Below are 15,833 nucleotides of genomic sequence, written 5' to 3'. Positions count from 1 at the left end.
GAAATAAAGCATTTATTTATTATTCAGAATCCAAGAAAACGGATACTCCACTGTTGATATAATCACTCTCGGGTAAAATATGCTTCCTACAGAATATCAGCACCTTTGGTATTTAATATATGAGGCATGACAGAGGAACAACCAGGCAAAGATTCATGTGAGAGAGACTGGGGGGCAGACACGGAGTGACTCAACCTTAGCAAGAAACTAGCATGCTGCCCTCTTTTCCTTCCCTGATTTAGCAAAACAGCAGGTACAAGTCAAAGAAAGGTAGTCCCCCTCAGTTCTACAAAGCTGGCGGCTACCTTCCTGGGTTCCAGCTCTGACACTTCTTTTTGAAAGTGATGAAATATCAAGTCAGAGCTGGGGGGTAGGGGATGGGCCGTTCTTCATTTCAAGAAGAACAGGCAGCCTCCTTCTTCTTCATCGGGGAACCACCCATCACAACAGGGCCCCTGTGTGTCAAGCAAGGGGTCGGCCGTGTACATTGCAGCCACACAGCTCAGATGGCCAGAGGGGGCACTGCACGACTTCCACTCCGCAGCTGCCTCAGACCTCTCTTACACTGAGTCAATTGCACTTCTATAATAATTGATCCTCACTGCTCACTGGGAGGCATGGAGGGACATATACAACCCCCTTTTACAAATGGAGAGGTCAAGACTAACTTGGATAAGAAAAAAGATGCCTCCAAGTTTTTACAAATAATGATTTTATTATTTTTGGTTCTGATAGCAAAGATGAACATTTTTTTTTACAACATGAATAAACAAAAAAAGTTTTACATCAGCCGATCTTGAAATAAAATAGAAACTTCTTAACTGACAGCCACCTGACTGACTAACCAGGTTACCCATGATGTTCACCGTTCTCTGGAAGCACGCTGACAGATGCCCATAGCATGCTGAATCCTGGGGCTAGTTAGCCGCTCTGGAATATCTACACGTGGTTGCCCATGTTAAGTAAGATAGAGCTTACTAAGAATCGGGTCTTTGCTCCCAATTTCTTCCCAGTTATCCTTGGTTTTGTATTATGTAAATCAACAGAATGATACATAAACTGATGAAATATGTGTTAAAAGAAAGAGTTGTTTCTAAAAAAAACTATGCTTAATGATTTGAAAGCCTAGATGTAGGCCAACAGCAAAAAAACAATTGTCAACTTAGACGTGAGCAACTATAAAAGACCGTAAGAAAGTTGTAAAACTCTAGAGAACTATCCAATCAAGCTGCTTTACAAATATCTTAGGTCTTTAGGTTCTAGCAGTACTGTTTTAAAAAAATTATAAATCTTATATGCCATATTACAGATACGATTTTTGTAAAAACAAGCAAAAACCCTCCGAATTCCAATCAGAAGATCCATACCCAAAACAAAGATCACAGCCCTACATCAAAATTGATAAATAAATGAACATACATCTTAAGTTAGAATAACATGTCTTACATATGTATGTGTCATTTTTACGCCTAAAACGACTCTTTCAATTTAACCTATGAGTTCCAGTTCTGATCATGTTTGACATGAGGGCCTTGGTTGTATTTGAAGGGCTGCCTTATAGAAGAGGGGTGAGACTTCTTTTGTAAACCTTATAGAGGATTTGTAGTAATAGGTCAAATTTCTAACCTGGTGTTTCTCAAAGTATAATCCATGGACCACCAGTAGCCAAACCGTCTTGGATATTTGCTCTAAGTACAGATTCTAATCACACCCTATACTTCCTAACTTATTTTCTCTGAGAAGAACCTGCACTTTAACATGCCCCTGAGGAGATTCTGACGCATACTATGGTGGAGAACACTGGTCTAATATAAAGGAACAGTTGCTCACAACAATGCCCCAGGTGGGAATATTATGGAAATGTTCAAGCAGAGGCTGAATGATAGTTGGCCAGAATTGCTACAGACGGGTCCAGAATTTGGTGGGAGGTTGAAATTTCGTGTGATTCATGCTTGAGTTGGAGACTTTTTTTCCTCTTTTTTTTTTTCCATTGGAATCACTAATTTTTAGTTGAGAATCAAACTTTTTTTAAACTAGTTGTTTTCTTAGCTTTCTTAGATTATTTACAAAGTTCCTCCAAAATTACTTAAGAGGATTACTTAGCAAGTAATTAAGTTTACACACAAGTTACAACAAATGGTAATCTAGAAGATAATTTGACAGTCTTTCCATGCATTCTCTCCTCACAGTTGCTGAACCAGGCAGCAGAGTGGAAACTTCAGGCCAAAGTGCTGAAGGAACAAGAGACAGTCCTGCAGGCTCAGGTGAAGTAGGGGGACAGCGATGCATGGGTGTGCCCTCCCCTCTGTGAACCAAAGGTAGACTGCAAGATGCCTTCCCTGTGGGAGGGGAGGTAGGGACAGGAGTTGGAAATGAAGAGTAACTTCATATTTATTATTTTTAAGTAAAAATAAAAGTACAATGTTATATCTAAGAAAAATAAGTGCTCTGCACCAACAGCTTCTAGTCCAAAGGTCTGTTGACATATCAATACAAATGAGGGTCAACCAGAATAAGCTGGTGGGCAGGTCCTTGCCTACCTGTTCATATGTCCTCTCTCTCCTCCCCCATTAACCTGTCAAGGTAAGGGTAAAATGTAAACTGTCCAGATGCACCATCTATAATTGTCAATACTGAAAATTTCCTTACTTGTTTGACATTATTTATAATAAAAGGAAATTAGAAAAATAGAGTCAGCACCCACGTTTTTGTGCTATCACAGGTTGGCCTTGTCAGTGCCAAATGATTAGAGATGGCAGACGTCAGAAACCATTTCGATTTGGCTTCGTGATGTTATGTGTATGTTTTGATTAGACTATGGGAATTTGTATTTCAGGCTCAAAAATAAAGCCTCATGCAACAGCTGGCTCTGGAGGAAAGCCAGACCTATCCATCTTTCTGGTGCCCTTGGGGCTCTGCCCCTGCTGGCAAATGTTCCCTGTCAGGTTCCAGGAGAGCCATCCTGCCACAGGCTGGGCCACAGAGGGGCTCTAGCTCCCCGGCTGAGAGAAATGCCCAAGTGCTAAAGGGACTGTAAAATCTCACAGAGCAAATTCACAGAAAGCGAGAAAATCAGAAGCCTTCCAAACTGGGCAGCATTAATTTAAGATTTGAATAATTCACTTGTAAATGTTTACGTGCTGACTGCTGAATATTTGTTCATTGTGAAAAAAAAATTCTTCGTAGTATGAATGAACAAGTTCAATGAATACGTGTTCATTTTTTAAAAAGGAAAGTAGGAAAGACAAGAAACTTAAAATCACAAATTATACCACTACACAGACAAAAACATAAATAACATTTTGATATCTAACCTTCCTAAAGCGCACCTTTCCAATGTGTGTACAAAACGCAAAGATGAATTGTTTCCCCCATTAATATATCAAAATAGTTCTAAAATATTAATTACATAAAAATACGAATCGTAATTTATTTTCACTATTAATAGTATCGAAGGACTAAACTCTAAAGTTACAAACTCAAGGTCATCCTTTAGGCAGTCGCGGAACACATCATATCATGGTGTGGGGTGGGTGGCAGGCAGTGGCAGTTTTCTAAGCAGAGGCAGGCAGGGGGGAAAGGAGGTGTGACCTCACTGTCCAGTGGTGGGGGGCTGCTGTGGGGAGAGTCCAGAGAAGCAAGTCAGGGCTTCTGGCTCTATCTCTGTCCCATGCACAGCACAGAGCCTTGAGGGGTACAACAGGCAGTACTTGAAGCTATTCATTGTTCCATCTGTTATAAGCAATCTCTACTCCTCTATGCTAAATGAAGAATAGATTAATACCATTAGACTCTGAGCTAGAGAGTGACTCATTTGGCTGGTATCAGAATCTAGGTCTTTTAATGACCTGTGAAATAACATAAAGGTGTGATCCAATTTCCCACCTATACCCACTCAAGTTTGAAAAAGTATGACCCAGGGTTCTAGACTTGCCAGTGTTCCTCGTTCATCCCTCAATACTGGGTCGAACCCAGGGACCAGGGTCAGAGTCCTGGCTCTTCTACTGTGAAGCTGTCTGATTCTGTGCAGCTCACCTAAACCTCCCTGGACCTAAATTTCCTGGTCTGTAAAATAAGGATGCTGTAATGGATCAATGATCCCAAGCTGGAGTCCTCTGACCTCTGGGAGGCCCATTACTTTTCAGTATTTCCAAAACCTAACAGCACATAAGGCAGCAGCTACTATCTAAAATGTAGCTGTTTCTGACATTGTATCAGCTTTTGCTTAGCAGCATGGATGGCAGCTATTCATATGTTGATTAAGTTTATAGAAGGAAAATGAGTTAATGAGCATGTAGTATATGCAGTTTGTTTTCAAGTTATGCACTCAAAACCCTTAGCTCAGGGCTTCCCTGGTGGCACAGTGGTTAAGAATCCGCCTGCCAAAGCAGGGGGCACGGGTTCGAGCCCTGGTCTGGGAAGATCCCACATGCCATGGAGCAACTAAGCCCGTGCACCACAACTACTGAGCCTGCGCTCTAGGGCCCGTGAGCCACAACTACTGAGCCCGTGTACTGTAACTACTGAAGCCCGTGCCTAGAGCCCATGCTCCGCAACAAGAGAAGCCACTGCAGTGAGAAGCCCGTGCATTGCAACGAAGAGTAGCCCCAGCTCGCCACAACTAGAGAAAGCCCGCGCATAGCAACAAAGAACCAACACAGCCAAAAATAAAAATAAATAAACTAATTTAAAAAAAAGAGTAGACACGTTCAACAATTAAAAAAAAACAAAAAAAACTTAGCTCAGTGCCTGCCCCCAAAGTAAGCATAATTAATTCAACTAATATTTATTGAGCATCTAAGTGCTAGGTGTGGTTCTAGATGTTAGAAATATAGTACTTAATAAGAGAATCAAAAATCCCTGCCTAATTAAACTCACAATCTAGTGATAAATATTAATTAAAATGCTAACAACTGATTAGTGTATGAGCTAATATTAGTATTATTTCATAGGTAAGGATCCACATAGTGATATATCAGACAAAAGAAGTTTTTATTTGAAAAAAAGTTTAAGAACCACTGGAAAAGATGTTCTCAAGACCATGTTCAGCTCTAGTTTATGAATGTAGAGAATATCCAGGGCTGAAGAACTCAGCTAAACTAGATAACCCTGTCTCCTCCATCACCTTGCTTTCCATGGCACGTGGCTCTCTCTGTAAGGACCCTCCCTTGCCTATCTCTTTTGTCTTCAAGGCATTTTCAGAACTGCAATAATTACTTAATCATCACGAAGAAAATAGAGGCCCCAAATCCCTATGTGTAATAATGGTTAAATGAGCTCCTCTTGAAAATATCAGCATTATATTTTTAAAATGTTTAAACCTTGAAAAACAAAATCTATCACAGATGATCTTGCAAAGCACTCAAACACCTCCTTCGGTTTGACAATTAAAGGAGTCGGAGGGTAAGAAGGAGAGGCCTTAGTCTCCATTTCTATGGTCTGAGCAAAGGAAATATCAAGGATAGATTGTGTTTTCCTAGGCGGAAGTCACTTTTCAGTCATAAGACAACAGCTTGCCAATCTGGGGCATGATTCTCACTTAGGGAAGAGATGTCTAGCTTTCAATTATACAAACCAAGGCAATAGAGTAAATGTCAGAGATAATCAATGGGATACAATTGTGGCTACAAATAGAGTGTTCACTGGATCGATAAGGATGAAGATGGTAGTAGATGTGGGAAGTCAGCAATACCAACGCAACACAGCAGCACAGACACAAAATACTACCCCAGGGGAAAGATCAGTAAGTCAACTGTTAAAGATGGGTAGTCATAACAATCATAGTCTTTAATCTCAGAATGCCTCACCTATCTATATAAGATGAAAGGAGATTCCTCTGCAATTACTATTATATTCCCAAACCAAATCTCCCAAGTTGGCTAAGACAATCCCTGGACACATTTCTGTTTCACACAGGCTATGAATGTTTATAATCAAAATTTCTGCTCAGGTAAAAGAATGTGTGTGCCACTCCGCCCATTTAAAAGTGAAATGTCAGGGCAACTGTTGTTGTTACTAACCCTAGAATAGTTTGTTTCTATTTCTGCCTCTGGTAAAAATACTGAGGAAGGCCTCTGGATGTTCCTTCCATGCTTCTCTGAGATACCAAAGTGAAAGAGGGAATATGACACATCAAACATGCATCATGTCAGCATAGTAGTGAGAGAGAAAATATGACCAAACACATATCCATAAAGTAAACAAGAAGCGTGCATTTTAGTTCGTATCAATAAAGAGTGTCTGGGCTTCCCTGGTGGCGCAGTGGTTGAGAATCCGCCTGCCGATGCAGGAGACACGGGTTCGTGCCCTGGTCCGGGAGGATCCCACATGCCGCGGAGCAACTAGGCCCGTGAGCCATGGCCGCTGAGCCTGTGCGTCCGGAGCCTGTGCTCCGCAACGGGAGAGGCCACAACAGTGAGAGGCCCGCATAACGGAAAAAAAAAAAAAAAAATAAAATAAAGAGTGTCAGAGTTGGTTACTTGAGAAAAGTATAGTCCATACAGGTTTTGCCACCTATGACAAAGAGGTCAAATAGGAAGAAAAGCAGACTATTAAAAACAGTCACTAAAAGGAAGAAACGGAGAGCTATTGTTTAACAGGTGTAGAGTTTCAGTGTTGCATGATGAAAAGTTCTGGAAATTGGTTTGCACAACAATGTGAATATACTTAACAATATTGAACTATATACTTAAAATGGTTAAGATGGCAAATCTTATGTTATGTGTATTTTACCCAATTTAAAAGATAAAAAGAGAGAAAAAGTTGGTGGTCACTAGAAAAAAGCCAGAAGTGGTAATGAAGTGAGACACTGCTCCTTGGAACTCTAGTATATCTGTCTTCTCCACAAGAAAACGTGGGAAGGGAAACAAAATCTGCCCAATTTATACACCGAAAGAACATTTTGCCCAAAGAATGAGGAGAGAGCTGGCCGGGGTGGGTGTGGTTGCCCCCCCGCTGAGCCTGTCAAGGTTGTGCAGGTGAAATGGACCGCACACGTGCCCACTCCTTCCCTTCCTGTCTGCAGCCTACAACTAGAGGGCTGCAAGAGAGGGTCGGGGAGGGCCAGCTCAGGAGATCATATCTGCGAACCCCCTGTACTTCTGCTGGAATTACTGAAAAGCTGGAAAAAGAAAGAGGAGAAAGTAAGGAAAAGAAGTTAACAGGAGGCTTGGCCAAAAATACAAATGAATGGATTCTGTGATAGGTGAAGAGGATCAGCTGGGGGTAGCTGTCCCCAGCCTACACCACTAGACCACAGGCAGTACAGGCAGCCAGTCCCACAGGAGCTTACCCTCAAATCGAGGGACTTGACCTATTCATGCACCCTGAAATCAATTCAGTGGATCTCAGCCAGTACTTTGGGAAAAAATGAAACAATTAAATAGACTATGTCAAGAATGCATTGCACATAATGAGCAAGTACAGTTGACACTTGAACAACATGAGTTTGAACTGTGCTGACCTAATTACACGTCGGTTTTTTTCAATAGTAAATACTACAGTACTGCAGTATCCAAGGTTGGTTGAATCTGCAGATGGGGAACCAGAGGTATGAGCACCCGGGAGTACAGAGGGCTGACTATAAATTATACACAGATTTTGCACTTCATGGAAGATCAGTGTCCCTAACCCCCTGAGTTGTTCAAGGGTCAGCTGTATTGTCTTATGCACTATGTGTGTAAAACCCTAGGGTACCTTCCTGGCCATGAATTCCCTTCTGCCACTTTACACAGTCTTTTTAAATCTGTATGCCAAAGAATCATGAGAAAAATTTTCGGCCACTAGAGCTACCTCAAGTTTTATCACATATCCACAGTGTTAATGATTGATTTCAAAATGATGGTCAGCTGTTTTCTGACTTGGGAAAATCTGTGTCCTATGAAAAGTTTCACGTTATTCTGTTGTTCTTGTGTACTGCAGTAAAACCTCTGCTATTCTGAATCATGTGAGAATGAGCCATTCCAGAAAAGCAAATTTTCTTGGTTCTAGGGGTTGTCTGATTCCCACACACTCCCTCTAACTCCCATCCCCAAGACTGGGAACTCTCCAACCTACTGGCTTTCGGTCAGTCACTCTTCTCTGCTTTTGAAAAGACAGTCTCACAAGTACCACCAGCCAGCTGGTGCCCAACTGAGGACTTGAGGCTGTTCCAGACAGTCAAGAGTACCAAAGTCTCATTTGAAAATGGAAACTTTCCATGTTAGTAAACAAGAATCATCCATATTAAATCTCCACTCACTCAAAACGTGCTATCCTAAAATTATTTTCAAAAGCAAGATTTTATTATTGTATCACTGTCAGTAACAATCAAGTATTTATACACTCTCCTTCCCTATCCTGCCCTATTCCTACCCCAAATACAAGCCTCGGAATTAAGGATGTGGAGGTACAAAGGCTCTTCTCCATGCTCCCAAGCTAACCCGTATGATGTTTTATTGGTGCAAATTAGAAAAAGGCATTTCTTCCTCAAGACTCATTATTTCCATCTATAAAAAAATTGGTATAATAAACTGATTTTGTTGAAAAGAGACAATTAACTGCTGTTGGCTACAACACTGTATTCATAAATACACAAAACCACAATGTCAAAAAGGGAAATGACAATTGCTTATAATAGCACAACCTGCATAATGGCAGCAACCCTAGTCCATGTCTGGCCCACATACTTGCCTTCATTCTTGCTTCCTTCAAGACCAAGTTCAAGGCTCACCTTCTCCACAAAAATGTGGCTCAAATGATCCACCTACCACACTCACCTCCTCCTCTGATCAGTACTTAACTGACTTGGTACTTTGTATTCACTGTCCCATAATCAAGTTGTCTTTGGGATTATCTTCCTGTCAGGAGTGCAGGTCCCTCAAAAACAGGAACTGCAGGTTAAATGCTTTTGTACACAGAGTCAGTGCTCATGTTCAGTGCTCAAAAAATGTTTGTTGGTAAAAGTTAAAATGAAATGGTGATGACATATTTTATTATTTCATTTTTCTTTAAAGAAGTACTTCAATCATACTCACTGACCTAGCCTGATCTCGTAGTAAAAAGAATTGAACATATCACTAACATTGTATTAAAAATTACCTTAAATCATTTTTCTTCTCAAATAATAAACAATGACATGTTGTTTTATTCTGGAAGCATTCTGAAAGCAGTCCTAAAACAGATCTACTCTTTCCCCTGTTTACAGCTTACTGTCTACTCTGGAAGGTTTGAAGAGTTTCAGAGCACACTGACAAAAAGCAATGAGGTGTTTGCCACCTTCAAACAGGAAATGGATAAAGTGAGTACTGCTTATCCCCCACGAAATACTGACATCTTCTAGTTCGACAGGCAACACTCCTTCGGGTTCATTTTTCTCTTGCTAAGATATTTCAGTACATTTCATGAAGTAATGAAACATTTATACATGCAAATGAGATTTGGACTGTATTTTTTTATTGGTAAGTATCTGGTGAATTAGTCTTAGGAAGAGTCCGAAAACACTAGGATACATTTTCACTCTGAGGAAGAATACTTTCTTTTTCTAGGCCATGGAGAAGTGTAAAAAGAAAAGATAAAGGCTAGAAGTTTAATATTATGTTGTTTATACTGAAATTAAAAACTAATCTTTTAAAGGTTAAAAAAATTAATTTTCATACAAATATGCAAAAGCAGAATGTTAGAGTAGAAAATACCATTTCATAGGATCCTTCTCAGAAGAGAATATATGTAATAAGATATAATGGGACAGGGCCTTGAATGAGGAGATGAAGTCTGGGTGTGTTTTTACTCATCAAGTAGCGGCGAACAATTCACTTAACTTCCCCCTTATCTATAAATCAAGAAACGATTTCCCTTGCCTACTCCACAAGATTGTGAAGTTCAAATAAGTTAATGTATTTTTAAGGGTCTTAAACTTTTTTAAAGTCTTTTACAAATATGAGGTGCTAATATTATTGTTGAAAATACTGTTTACGTTTTGTTTAATTCAGTGTCTTCCCAAAATAAAATCAGCATCAGAATTGTGTTTCTGAACAGGCACTGGCATTACCCCTTTTTAAGTGTAGAAAGCATTCTTTGAAAACATTTTCATAAACTAGTATGATAAATTTCACAATTCATCAGCAAACTTAATGGGCCAATATTTGTTAAAAGTTACATCTTTCCCACTCCATGATGGATCCATCCATTAAAAAAAATTTTTTTTAATTACAGAGTTTTAATTTGGAATAAATATTAGAGTAGGAAAAATGCTGTTATTTATTGCAAAATCACACAGTTTTAAGACTGGAATAAATAATAAAAGAGGAGTTTTCTATCTGGAGTTCATTTATAGATTCTTAGTAGAATTAGCAAAAAAATTTGATATGCATTATTGCATTTCTTTAGGTGTGTGTGGTCCCATGGATTTCATCAAATTCCTAAACGGGCTGATGACTTTTAAAAGTTTAACTCAGTTAAGAAATGATCAAAATAAAAAAGCACTCAAGGCTCACGTAGCTTCTCTATAAGGACCAGGGGCCAACTGTCTGGGCCCAGCCTCTAGCCTCCAAGCAGACCCAGCCTCAGGCAGATTAGCATGAAGCAGCCAGTGCCCAAGGTGTGGTTCATCCAGGGTAACTGCACCTGAACACACGCCTTGTCCTTCACTTCAGGCAAGCAGAGAGGAGATCCTATAACCAGGAACGTGAGTAGTTTCAGGTCTGAAAAAGCCAGGATGCATTTTATTAACTTCTGGATGCCCTACACCCAGCCCCGGCCTGGCAACTAGCATGCACTCTGCACATGTTGCATTAAAGGAAATAACTCCAGCCCTACTCTTCTGCTAACTCACAACTCCACCTCTCTGAACCTTAGTTTCCCCATTTATAATGTGGAGGTGAAAACAGAACCCTCCTTGGGGGACTATCTCAAGGATGAAAGCAAGAACGCATGTAATCACATTCTGTGAATCCTACTGCTCTACAAATGTGAAGGCTGAGAAAACAGAAAGTTGCCTCTGTGTGGCTACTTCTCAGATGTGCCCAGATATTATCAACATTTTAACATCTGAAAAACCAGGCCGACTTTCTCACTAATAGTCTTCCATTCAGTACAGTAAATAATCTAAATTTCACGCTTATTCTTGGAACTCAATAAAGCTATTTTTATTTTAAACAAAAGAAAAAGCAATGTGACAAAACAGAAAGGACTTAAGTAGTTTTCCTTTCTCCTTAACTGGCTCTGGTGCAAGTAAGTTTGTTCACCACTGACCTAGATGATTCAGAAATAAATCATGACTCTCTCCACTCAGTCATCATTTCTTGACAAAGAATTTTTGCTTGCTTCAGCAGCTGGCAACGAAAGGACTTTTCTTGAAGTCACATACGTAACTGATAGTTTCTTTGATCTATTAACTCTTCAGAATTAACATTAAAACACTCATTTTTGTAGACCACTAAGAAAATGAAGAAGCTGGAAAAGGACACAGCCACGTGGAAAGCTCGGTTTGAGAACTGTAACAAAGCTCTGTTGGACATGATTGAAGAGGTGAGGAAGTTTTTCCCCTTGTTCATCTTCCCTTGTCTAGTCAATATATTTATACTCAGAAAATAATTATGGTCTAATACCACAAAATAATTACTTTAGAAAAAGAGCTGAATTTTTCTGGGATGTGGTATATGATATTGTAATAAAAATAATTAGAGCAAACATCAATTTAGTAATTTAGTCTCAGGTCCAGACTCACCAAGGGTGTTGTGACCCTAAGTCACACGCCTACTTGTTGATTCCAAAGCTGTCCCCAAAGCAGCACCACACCTGCTGGATTGTGAATTCCTTAAAGGCAGGATGAGTGTTTCACCTGTCCTTGAATTTCCCTGGTGCCTGACACATCACAGGCACAGAATAAATTAATTAGTTGATTTGAACATAACTGAGAGAAGACACTAGCCCAAGCACCCAGGGTAGGTGCTATTCGATAGACAGATACGGAGATATATTGTCTAATTCCTCCAACAGGCATTTAAATACTGATATTACATCAGGCTCTGGAGATTCTGAGACCATAAAGGCAAAGATACATGGTCCTTAACCTGAGAGGCAGGGCTTTCAGGTGAAGGCCTCTCCACGTAAAGAAGTGGAAAAAAAAAGTCTTAAAAGGTACAGAGTAGCACAAAGGTGGGGCTGAAGGAGTAAGATGATTTCACGCACAAACACACCAACATTTCTAGATAAAAGGAGAGCTGAACAGTTCGAGCAGCATCATGAATGAGTCTGTGGTGAGTTTCTCTGGATATAATTACTGTTCTAACAATTCATCCCAAATTGCAACCAATTCCAAAGAGATGTGCTTATTCATAAACATAAATCAAACAGTTGCTGGATTAGCATACAGCAGTTTATCTACAGAACAGATAAGGCATTGCTGAGGGCCAAGACCCAGTCCATCTCAGTCATTTTGCCATAAACTTCTACTTATGCCTTCTAAGTCTTAGAAGCAGAAAATTCATCTATTATAAGAGTTTAAAAGCCCTAGACTGAAGCAGAGAGAAGCTTTGCTACCTTTCTTTTCTAAAGAAAAGAATACGTGGATGAATATTCTATCAGAGTCTCCAACACAGTACAAAAATAGAAGTGATGTCCCTGACCAAGTATCTGTCCAGCCACCACCCTGTGGTCAGAGCCTAACAGACAAATTCCTGGACAAATGGTTTTGCTTCTCTCCATAGAGCATCCTGGCAATTTTGCTTTTCATGTCGTTTTATGAGTGTGTGTCTGTTTAAATCACAGAAAGCATTGAGAGCTAAAGAATATGAGTGCTTCGTGATGAAAATTGGAAGGCTAGAGAACCTCTGCCGAGCTTTACAAGAGGAGAGAAACGAACTCTATAAAAAAATTAGAGAAACAAAAATGCCTGAAAAGGATGACCAAGGTCAGCTCACCTCTGACGACGACGAGCCAGGGTCAAATACCTCCGTGGGTGAAGAGGCAGATGCGCAGGAAGCCAACAGTGTTCACAATGCTGTGCAAAATCTGGCCGCGGCCTTCATGGTCATTCATCGTCCAGAGTCAACCCTCGATGCGTCCAAAGAAATCCAAACATTAGTCAGCAGTCCTCAACGGGCCGGCGGCACGGCCCTCAAGGGGCTGGAACAAGCCCCTCTGAGGCCAGCATGCCATTCAGGGAGTCCCCTGCATCCCTCAAGTCCTCAGGCTGAGGCGGAGGGAGGCAACGAGGCAGAACCTCCCCTCAGATCAGGGTCAGGAGCACAGGCCCAAGGCAATGGTCCCCCTGCTGGACCACAGGCTGATCCGCGGGCCCAGAAGCCAGAGGCAGCATTTTCCGGCCAGGCCCCGGAGCCTCCGGCAGAAGCATTTCTGCGGGAGATGGAGGCCAAAGGGCAGCCCCGGAAGCCAGAGGCAGCAGCTTCCGGCCAGGCCCCGGAGCCTCCGGCAGAAGCATTTCTACGGGAGATGGAGGCCAACGGGCAGCCCCGGAAGCCAGAGGCAGCAGCTTCCGGCCAGGCCCCGGAGCCTCTGGCAGACGCATTTCTACGGGAGATGGAGGCCAAAGGGCAGCCCCGGAAGCCAGAGGCAGCAGCTTCCGGCCAGGCCCCGGAGCCTCCGGCAGACGCATTTTTACGAGTGATCGAGGCCGACAGTCGTGCCCCGCCCCCCGCAGCGGGAGAGCACGTGCCAGCTGGGGAGTCTAGACGTGAGCCCAGGAGGCAGCCCCCAGAAGCAGCAGCAGCGGAGGGGCTGCCAGGAGGGCCCTCAGCTGGGCCCCCGCTGCCCGAAGTGGCCGACACCAATCTGGAAGGAGTCGACTAAGCCTCCTCTGCCTTCTGAGGCTGTTCTTCCCGAGTTTCCATCGTCCTAACAGATTGTCTCCTGAAAGAGGCATTAAGGGCTGGGGACGTGTAATGGAAGAGACTTATTTAGAATCAAGACATTTTAATGTTATGCGAAGTACCTTAAGCCTTTGCTATTTGTTCTCAATTTATAACTGATTTGGAGATTTTCTGTTTAACACTGATAGTATAATTTTCTCAAATGGCAACAAAACATACGAGTAGCAAATTTATATTAATTTGCCATTAAGGTGGTACTTAATTTAATTTCTTAATCAACAGTAAGATTTGGTGTTTAAAGACTCCCATTACAATATATAAATACTGAAAATGTGATGCTTTATTTATTTCCATAGAGTTTAATAAGTGCCATAGTAAGTAACGGATGACCAGGTTCCATTTAAACATATACATTGTGTGTGTATATGTATGAATATATACATATATGTGCTTATGCACTTATATACACGTGTATAATTTATACACATGTGTGCAAATATATATTACACATACATTTTGATCATCTCTTTTTGGCTTTCTCTCATGCAGAATATTTAGATGCTTATCAAAAAAATTATCTCTTACTTGCATCTGGGACTACAGTAGACTAATGCTCTGTGAATTAGAAATAGGTTCAGAACACAAATATTAGGCTACATAATGTTGGGTAAAAATAAATAACCCAATGGTAGGTCAATAAATTCAAGCAATGGATTAAATGACAGAACAGCATTGGGTTTGACTGCAAGGCTATACAGAGCACATAGACACAAAGATGGCCAAAAGAGGCCCTAAAAAATGGGGGAACAATCACAGCAGTAGACTGCTCACCTCTTGCAGCTGCTTCTCCCACACAACTCGGCCCCTTGCCTTGCAACACCCTCATGTGGTGAAGCAGCCCACTCACGGCTTCCTGCGAGGAAAGGGTTGGAAGTGGGAAAGGGAGCTGGGGATGGAGGGATTGAGGGCCCTCAGGCTGAGAGTCTGTGCTCTGGTACCCCGCGTTTTGAGCTAGAGGTCTGGAGAGAGCATATTCACCTGGCCCTGCCAACTCTTCAGCTGCCTCCCTGTTGTCTACCACTCTCTCCAGAGGGTTTCCCCACCACCTCCTGCTGTCACTGCCCTAGGCTATATTCTCAAAGCTTCTGCTCCTTTCCAACCTTCTCCTTGGCATCAGGAAATTACATTCAGCCCTCATCTCAATTATGGCTTAGTAAAAGCTATTATTTTTCCAAAACAAATCCACACGGGATCTAAATATGAGTGATGAGGCTTGCAAACCAACACATTTTCTGCTTTGATGAATTCTGTACAGCCAGAAGTTCAAAGCAAAGGACAAGTGGGTCCCTACTCAAAATGACTTGAAAAATAGGTGAGGATTTAGGAGATGCAAAAGCTAGAAAACACCTGGGGTTGTCTACATGAGTATTACATTATTATTGCGTGACAAGAACCTCTAATAATACTGACAGCATGAATTACTCTATCTAGAGTAAAGAGAGACTGTAACAAAGAAATAGGAGGGAAGAGAGGGAGGGAGGGAAAAAACAGCTCTAACCCAACCCTACCTTAAAAGTTGAACTCAAGTAGAAACATGGTTAAAAGCTAGATTCTCTACTACTCATCCAAGAAATCATTTTTCAGTGTTGCATGTGGCTGTCTGCTAAAGCACACAAAGTGCTTGTAGGCAGCAACCATATGCTATAAGAATTGTAAACTGCATAATATTTGTTTGAAGCAGACAGTGAGGGTAGTAACAAAATGCTAGTCAGGAGAAAAAAATCAGGAAAAAAGCATATGCTATTTGAGAACCCATGTATTTTTAAAGGCTTAAAATTTTATAACCACAGGGTATCCAGCCAAATTCAACATTAACTGAAAATCTTAGCTATTTAAACATTCATTTAATTCAGAGCCAAATATGCACTACAACAATCCAGGAGGGTCTCTTTTCCCATTATTTACAGAGGCTGAACTTCCAAGAATGGGGTAAGATTAGATAATCATAGTAAAGTCTCACTCTGA

The 15,833-nt window shown here is 41.2% G+C and overlaps 1 protein-coding gene across 2 annotated transcripts in view; it reads left to right on the top strand.

Annotated features, from left to right (window-relative positions):
• The window catches only part of TXLNB (taxilin beta), a 38,550-nt gene extending 24,228 nt beyond the window's left edge, over positions 1-14,322 (top strand). The window contains exons 7-11 of one of the 2 annotated variants that reach the window (XM_067010904.1): positions 2,190-2,264; positions 9,185-9,277; positions 11,410-11,505; positions 12,748-13,482; positions 13,570-14,322. In XM_067010904.1, the coding sequence (XP_066867005.1) occupies positions 2,190-2,264; positions 9,185-9,277; positions 11,410-11,505; positions 12,748-13,482; positions 13,570-13,788 (1,218 nt within the window). In that variant the 3' untranslated portion in view covers positions 13,789-14,322. Of the gene's footprint in view, positions 1-2,189; positions 2,265-9,184; positions 9,278-11,409; positions 11,506-12,747 lie in introns of both variants that reach the window. The other variant, XM_059083415.2, reaches the window with a different exon arrangement.
• The last annotated feature ends 1,511 nt before the right edge of the window (positions 14,323-15,833 follow it).

The sequence above is a fragment of the Kogia breviceps genome, chromosome 13 (assembly GCF_026419965.1).
Source record: "Kogia breviceps isolate mKogBre1 chromosome 13, mKogBre1 haplotype 1, whole genome shotgun sequence".
Lineage (NCBI taxonomy): Eukaryota > Metazoa > Chordata > Mammalia > Artiodactyla > Physeteridae > Kogia > Kogia breviceps.
Note: the sequence above shows the minus strand (reverse complement) of the source record. Positions and strands in the feature narration are given on the sequence as shown.